General features: G+C 38.9%; 1 protein-coding gene across 1 annotated transcript in view; it reads right to left on the bottom strand.

Annotated features, from left to right (window-relative positions):
* Window positions 1–8,925, bottom strand: part of LOC110295232 (dynein heavy chain 7, axonemal-like) — a 151,034-nt gene that overhangs the window by 27,722 nt on the left and 114,387 nt on the right. The window contains exons 19-21 of the mRNA XM_029475280.1: window positions 8,055–8,188; window positions 6,833–7,168; window positions 274–400 (exon numbers count right to left, since the gene is read on the bottom strand). Coding sequence (XP_029331140.1) covers window positions 274–400; window positions 6,833–7,168; window positions 8,055–8,188 — 597 coding nt within the window. The remainder of the gene's footprint in view (window positions 1–273; window positions 401–6,832; window positions 7,169–8,054; window positions 8,189–8,925) is intronic.

The raw sequence follows: 8,925 nt of genomic DNA on the forward strand, positions 1-8,925 counted from the left end.
CTCCTGATTATAAGAATCCTATTTCTACCTCTGACCTGGGAGAGACATGATATTCTAATCTGCCACAAAGACTAGAAAATGACTTACTATTATCTCCTCCTCTAACAGGTAATACAACTGGGCCTAGAGCTGTGATCCTCCCGAGATAACTTTTGAGTTGTGTTATGGAGACTTGGAGAATCGTTGACACTGGTATAGTATCTTGGTATATACCACAAACCCTCTCCCAGTAACTACAGCATCTGTAATCCTATAGACTGAACCCTTACTGACCGCGTTNTCATGTATCAGCAGATTCACAGTGAGACAAAATGAAAACAGCAACTTGTCCTTTTCGAAGAGNGAGCGGCAGATGTTGACATAGAGTGAGTAGGTGAAGTGATCTCTGAGAATCTGAAGCCTAAGGGCAGTCACAGGGAGAGATAGACAAACACAAACAGGATTAACAGGAGGGAATGCTAAGATTGCCCTACAGACTGCTAGACCTGCATTCAAACTATTTCTTTCAGTTCTCACCCAAACAATCAAAGATCTTTACTCCTTGAGTTGCCAGTTTGAGAGCTAGACAAGGTAGAAGCATTTGAATAGAATTGTATTTCCCTGCTGACTGATGTTTTTCTTTATAGTTTTCATTTACAGAAAAATAATCCATTATAAAAGTTACAAACTTTTTAACTATGAATATTGCATTAGTGGGCAAAATTTGATCTCTTTACAAAGTAAATACTTACAAATATTTTATACTATATTGAATGAATAAAACTAATAGCTTGTATTAAATTAATGGAAAGCCTAATGCTATGCTACAATGAACATGAATCTATCAGAGCCAAAAAAAAAAAAACCTAGTAGATTTGATTATATTTCTCTTTATGAAACTACATTTCACAGAGACAAAACATGGACATATGAATAAACTGGTAATGCATGTGCGCTATATCCACAATTATTCCCAATGTCAATACAATGCCTCATTCATTTTAATATAAGTATTTCATGAAATAATCATTGAAATAAAAAATTTAAATTAGTTATTACATAGACACAAAAACTATGATTTTTAACCTACGTCAACAAAAAAACACTTGTAGAGGGCTAAAAAAAATAAACATTTGTAGGGACACAGACTAATGGCTCAAACCTTCTAAGCAGATCAATTATCTGAGGGAAAAAGCAACATAGTTTATTAGTGATCAAATTTATACTGGTGTTTCTTAATGCAGTAAGGGAAAAAAATATCTACCCATCTGTGACAAGAATTTAGCTATTTTCATACTACTGTCCTTGGCTTGGACTCATTGTAATTGGTGCTTTGTTTTGCTTTTCATTTTTCCTCTTGTTTATTTCCTTAACTATTTTCTCCCTCACTAGCACTGCTATCAGAGAATGACAGCCAAAGGACACATCTTATTTTTAGCTGAGAAACAATGTAGTGAGACAGAAGTCCTTGAAATAGAGCTGAGGTTTAGATTTAAAATAAGCATTCTATCCCTCCCAATAACTAATTAAGAAAATGCCTTACAGCCAGATCTAATGAAGGCTTTTTCTCAATTGAGGTTCTCTTGTTTCAGAGAACTCAGTTTGTGTATCAAGTTGACCTAAGACTAGCCAGCACAGTTACTAAAAAGGTTTGTTGTTGTTTTTGTTTTTTTCTCTTTCTCTTACTATGAGAGATCCTTGAGGTGGCTCAAAAGATGCCATGAACGGGATAATCTGACAAGGTAAAACCAGGCACCACTGCTGGTATACACGTAATTTAGCACATGTCTTTGTAAACAGGGTTTCTATTGCAATTCTAGAAAATGTAGGTTGTAGCTGGGATGGGAAAGGGTCTTAGGCAGCCATTGGCTGTACTGCCATTTCTATCCTGCTGCTGGCTCCTGTCCTTCCAGAATACCCCATCCCATCCCACCCCCCAGCTTTCCCTATCCTTATCCTTCCAAGCTCAAATTTACTCTCACTAGTGATAAAGATTAAAATACTATATTTCAATGATATACTTCAGTGGGAGTAAAAGACTAAAAATTATTCAGTGTTTATAGAAAAATTAATAAATCCCAGGGACATGGTTCATTACCCACTTCATTGCTTTCTGCTCTAGAATGAAAGACACACTCACAGCCTTTATTTTAACAGGCCTTAAACACCTCAATAGCTGGGCCATTGCTGAACCTCCACGGGATTAATCCCGAGTTATTACTTACTAATTCTATGTTCTATCTTGGCTGCTCTGGGCCCAATTGAGCAGGCCTCTGGGCCAGGCTCTCTGGATCCTTCACATGTTGGCTATGCCTATCTGTCCTGCATTCTTCTCAGGCACTGTGTCTCTCCTCTCCTCCACACCCTTCCCACATGGTGGATTTCCCCCTGGTCCCAATCCCAGGAAATCCTAAAATCCTGCCTCTGTCTGTCCTCCCCAGCTATTGGCTGTTGGCATTTTTTATTTACTAATCAGAGCCAACTGGGAGCAGGTTCCCAGAAGTTACATGTAGATCTTGTGTAAACAGGGTTTTTTTTTTTTAAGGGGGGGGCATAATTAGAATTTGTAATATAAGCANCTACAAATGTTGGTAAGTAGTATAATGATATGAGACAATTCAAGTTTCTCTAGTGGAGTTTTATATTTAAATAAACTTATAGGAAAGGGACTTAAATGAGGAAGACAGTTAACAGTGCAGATATTTGTATTCATTTTAACAGTGTTTATAATACTTACAAGTCTTACCAAATTATATCCACAATATGGTCTATTGAACAGCTTCCAAAGATTGTGTTAGAGGAATATTGATAGAAGTAACAGGGACACAAAAATACTGTGTACACATATGACTGCACATGTGTGTACATTTACATATGGACACTTTATTTAGAAAAAGTTGCAGTTTGACCTCTTTAATAAAATAATACCCTACTTAAATTTTTTCTGCATTTCCTGTTTTTGTTTGTTTGTTTCTATTTTTTACTACAGTTATTTTAGTATTTCCTACATAAACACTACTTCATCAACTTCAATAAATAACACTTTATTATGGCAATTTCACAGTGTCTGACACAATGTTCATGATATATTATTCTTGGTGTCACACTTAAATGAAGCTCAACCATCAAAAGGAGTCTATCGGTATACTTGAGTAAGAGGAACAAGAAGGAATACTAGAGTAATAACCATCTTTAGTAGGCAGGCTTGTGTGAACAGTCCCATGCTTCCTGTACTTAGGAGGATAGCTGAGTCTAATAGCTGCTAAACTCCCACGAATACCATGTTTATCAATAACTGGGAGATCACAAATCATTTCTATGAGAATTTGTTCTCTCTTTAATCTTTGATCAGCAGTTAGCTTTTCAATTGGAACTCTTATTTTGCTGGGGGGGAGGGGGAATGATGAAAAGTGCTGTCTAGAAGTTTCTTGGTAGAACAAGAGCATACACACAAGTGCTTGCCCCATCAGTTGCATCCCATTCGATCCACCACAAGTGTGCATGAATCGGCACCAAGAGCCATGCATGGAGATGCTCCCAGGCAGCACACATCCACTGTGGCCCTAGACTGGGCCCTAGACTTATTTCCAACAGCAGAAAGGAACTATTGTTTTAGGTTCTGTGTCAGGCCAAACAAATGTTTAAAAAGTAAGTGGAAGGGCTTCTTTCTCCTGTTGAAAATAAAGGGAGAGTCCACCCTTACCTCTCTTTTCTTAGAGCCCCAAATTAAGGAACTTATAATTTTCTAAGTATTTTCTACTCTCTGATGCTTTTAAACTCTTATTTTATTTTCATTGATGTGTGTGTGTGTGTGTGTTAGGTATGGGTGCACACATGCCACAGTGCACCTGTGGAGGACACAGGATGACTTTCAGGAGTTGCTTCTCCATTCACCATGGGTCTGGGGATGGAACTCATGCCAGGATTGCAAGGCAAGTGTTGTTACCTACTGAATGTATATTATAGAGAAATGTATATTACTTAGAATATATATTATTTAGAAATGTATATTCTAAAAAAAAATCACTTCAAAACATCGTCAGGACCTGCTTTAAGACCCAGGAATATCTCCAATGTCTGCCAACGTCCTGGAAGCCATTGCTTTGAAGCATAAACCCAGTGCCTGTGGAAGAACAGTTGCCCTGACTTCACCAGGCTCCTTGCTTTATGGTTCAAAGTCATCTCCTCCTATGGAGGTGTGAAAAGTTTGTGTTTCCTCTTACTAAAGTTAATTTGCTAACACAGATGGTCCCCTCCATTAGCAGGCAGAGTGAGGATGAACTACTCGTGACTCTATGCTTGCTTATTATAATGGGTGAAACCACTATGTTCCTTGCAATCTCCCTGCAGATTGCCTATGATGCATAGCACACTCTGGTTTAATGCTTATTCAGTTTTCAAATTGCTTTCTCCCTCNAATGCCTTTCTGGAGAGGATGCCTCGGTTAGGAGAAGACTTAGATTTTAATTAGTCTTCCCTAACAATAAGTGCACATTTAAAAATGAAAGCTGCATTACACACAATGATCCTCATGAGTTCCAGGGATAAGGGGTTGAGTGCAAAATGCCAGCCCCAGAGAACACATTCACTGGGTCTATTTATTCATGCCTCTAAAACAGGCAAATCTGCTCCTGGAGCTGCAAGGTGGACAGAGGCTACCTTGTGGGAGGGAGGGGCTGCAAAGGGCACTGGCTGATTATGCTGGAGCCCTGAACAACCAGTGAGTCTGCCTTTAACAAGAACCAGCTCCTGAGGTTGTCCCTGATATGTGTGCTGTGACATGCCCTCTCAGGCAGGTGTGCAGCACATACTCGCACATGCATTCACACATGCACACTCATATGGTGGTCAAAATAAATAAATATCCTGTCCCAGAACTTCAAATCCAGTGCAGAAAACAGTATTTTGGATGTGTGTATGTGTGTGTGTGCATAATTAGCATTTGTAATATAAGCAACTACAAATGTTGGTAAGTAGTATAATGATATGAGACAATTCAAGTTTCTCTAGTGGAGTTTTATATTTAAATAAACTTATAGGAAAGGGACTTAAATGAGGAAGACAGTTAACAGTGCAGATATTTGTATTTATTTTAACAGTATTTATAATACTTTCAAGTCTTACCAGATTATATCCACAATATGGTCTATTGAACAGCTTCTAAAAATTGTTTTATAGAAGAATATTGATAGAAGTAACAGGGACACAAAACAGAAAACAGATGTGTGTGCCTAATTAACTGGAAACATGGATTTTTTTTTAAGAGATCACCTTCAATTTTGTTTTTCTTCAGTAATCCTCACTAACTTGAAAACTTCAAGGACTAGAAACAAACACTAAAAATTAGAAACAAAGGCCAAACTGAAAACTTCTCTCACTAACAAGTCAAATGAATTCTTTCCTCTAGTTGGCTTAAGCTTAAACAAGATCTTAGTGCTTGGTTTCTGACCCCAAGACAAGAGACTGAGGTGCCTATTTTACATGTCTAAGCAGATCTGGCCTCCAGGTTCTCCCAGCATCCCTCAGTCACTACCTGGCATAACTTGCCTCCAACCTTGAACTTTCCAGCCAAGGGTCTGGGCTGCCCTTCCCCCAGAAAATCTTCTTTATAATCCAGACCTTTTGTTTTCTTGCTCTTCGTTTCCTCTTCTTTCTCTGCACAAGTGCCCCTTTCTCTCTTTCTCTCTCTCCTACCCACTCCCCCTTCCAGGCTTCCTGGGCCTTGGTCCTTGGGGCCAGGGAACTCACCACCAGAGAGCAGCTTTCCAATAAAACTGCCTTTAACAACATAATCTGGTTTGAATTGGCTCATTTCACTCATGGCTGAGAGATAATTTATCACTTAATGCTTTTGCTTTGTATATACTACTCAATAGTAAATAATATGTTTTCTATAGATAATCATAAAAATAAGTTGTGTGATTATCAGAAAATAATCAATATCAGATTTTTGGTTTTGCCTGGTATCTGGCAGAGTTTCAATGTGGTAAACCCAAATGTAAAACTATAGTTTCAGAGTTGGCTGAGAGAGTGTCTGCTTATCATTGGAGGACAAAACTCCTCTCTCCATCCCTGCAGTCAATAGGAGATTTTGCAAATGGGAAACAAAGCTAACTGCTTCCTTCTTCTAGAATTATATTACAGTCCTACTGAAAGGTTCAGTGTTGGTTCAGGATATCCCAAAACCAAGTTGTCAGCACAAAGGAGATTTGCCCCAGAGAGACAATTAGCAGGGAATAAGGGACAAACAGAAGCAATAGAAGAGAGGGGGAAAGGCGGGGGAAATAAATGAGAGGGGGAACGGTTATTTGTCCTACAAGAGAGGGGGGAGGGCAAAGGACTGCCTCCGGACAAAGAGGAGACAGAAGCAGCACATAGAAAAATGTTGATTTATAAAGATAAAGGGGAAAACCCAGTGTTTGCTATCTAATTTTAATTGGGCATTTAATTAGGTGAGCCAAAGTGGGCTTTTGATTGCTGGACTTCAATACTTTGATAGCTGGACCTTGATAGTCAGCCTCAGGAAGAAGAAGTGGCCAAGTAATGGAATAGACCTCTGGTGGCTAGCTTTAGGAATGTAATCTAAGGGATTTTAGCAAGGCAGAGAGGAGATGAGAGAGAAAGGAAAGGCCTGCCAGAGCCATATTTGCCATGTTTGTGCTGACTAGAGTCCCTTCACCTACAGCTCTGTAAGCCATTATTTCCCAGCAAAAGCTTCACACATCTGTTCTATTTCGGGAAAATGATGAGTCAAGCTCCCTTAAGGTTCATGGCTGTGACATTCATGCCATCCTGAAATCATAATCAAAACCGTCATTTTCCCTAGTGTAAGATTAGCATTCCCTTTACATACCTTTTTGATAAGATGTCTGATTTCTCCGAATTTTCAATGGACAGGATGAACAGGTTAATAAACCAGGTCAGAGAATACTGGTACATGGGCTCGATGTTGGCTAGATCAGCGATGGAGAAGAACAGGATGGAAGAATGGATAGCAATGGGCCGATAGCCCATGCGGGTATTGTCAATCTTTTTCTCTGTCTCCTCAGCCACTTCCTGCTTCTGAGAAATCTCATTAGCCAAAGACTTGGAGGAAGATAATATTTTAATCGCAGTCTCATCTTCTAATATATTGCCTTCTGATAGTGAGAGAACTTCTAAAATCTTGTCTTCTATTTCCTTTAACTGCCTAGAATGAAGTACAGCTTTCTCAGAAAAGAAATGGTTTAAAAATCACTTGAAATATGCAGTCTTTTCTAAGAAACAGAGACCTTGTAACCTAAAGAAATGTGTCACGCCGTGACAATTATCTGAAAAAGAGATGCTGTGAGATTAATTTCTTATCTTGTGAAATGTCACTGAGACATGGCCTTCCTGCTCAGCTCCCTTTAATGATCACTCGTGTGACACCCTGAGAAATGGAGCAAACCAGTCTCCTCTGCCACCCAGTACCTTGGCTCAGATGGAACTCAAGGTACCACTCCATTTACTTCCAGAATTTTTAACATTTAGAGAGTTTAATGCTACATAGATATTATGCCCCAAAGAAAACAAATCACTTTGGTTGCACAGCGAACCAAGACACTTCTGTGCAGCACCTTTGTTGAGGAACGGAAGACCATGCACATGTCTGTGGCAAGCCTCCATGTTCTTGACGAGTCTGAGAAAAAGACTCAGCAATGCAGTTTTCTGAGTTAATACAGAGGCTCTTTAGGCCCTGCATTAAAAACTTTCTCATTTGGGGGAGGAACCGGAGAGATAGCTCGGCAGTTAAGAGTACATTGCTCTTCCAGGACTTGGGTTCGAATCCCAGCACCCATACCAGGCAATTCACAACTGTCTGCAACTCCATTTCCAGTGGTTCCTCTGCCATCCTCACGCTTTTCTGGCCTCTAGAGACACCCACAGATGCATGGCACACAGACACATATGTAAATCAATACAAAAATTTAACTTTAAACCAAATTTCCATTTGAGATACACACACATAACAGACACACTCACAATTTAACTAAATAGATGCTAAATATACTTTACTATAACCACAAAATAAATCTTCATTCTGCACTTCAAACCTTTTGTTGTCAGCTCCTTGTACTATCAAGGCTTGCTTTTCTTCTTCGAGGTCTGGCCTTTCCCGTGCCACTACGATTCCCAAAAGTTGATCCTGCATTCCCTCAGGAGTTATCATGAAGTTTAACAATGTGACCTATAAGTGAAAGAATGTATTTTGAAGATGCATTGTTTTTTCTACTAAGAAACCTTCTCTGTGTGTGATTCAAGGTTCCATTAATTGAACACATATTGTGGCAGTCATATGAATGAAAATAGAATTCACATAATAGCTAGCACTGGTACAGGCAAGCCTGACCATTAATGATAGCCAGCAATGATGCAGGCAAGCCTGATTGTTGGATGAAAAACTCATAAAAGCTTATGACAGTCAAAATCAAATACTTATAACAGTTTATGTATTCCCAATTCCAACTGGTCCAATTTCTGATGATCCTTTAACAGTGAAATCAATTAGAATGAGGTTAGAAACAACCCTTACTACAAACTGGACTGAATCTCTTTTTAAGGTTCATTACAGGTGTTAAATGAAACAATCTTAAGAGAAAGACAAGAAGAGAGAGAGAGCACTGCTCTCATATGCTGTGAATGAAGTATTTTTGTGTTAATGAGCCACTATCCTGCAAGAAGAAACATTAGGGAATTTACCTGTTTATAGTGCCCATCAAGGGGTATCTGCTGATATCCACTCTATCCAAGTACCTAATTAGTGGAGAGGCTGGTGTAGTTGTGTATGCTCATACATAGGACACATCTTTAAAATCATTCTTTCTGGTACTTCCCAATAAATGTGTTAATTTAATGTTCTCTGGAAAACTATTCATAGTACCCGCAGCTCTAGAATGATCTCTACTTGTCACAATTACACTTGTT

Source organism: Mus caroli, chromosome 1 (assembly GCF_900094665.2).
Source record: "Mus caroli chromosome 1, CAROLI_EIJ_v1.1, whole genome shotgun sequence".
Taxonomy (NCBI): domain Eukaryota; kingdom Metazoa; phylum Chordata; class Mammalia; order Rodentia; family Muridae; genus Mus; species Mus caroli.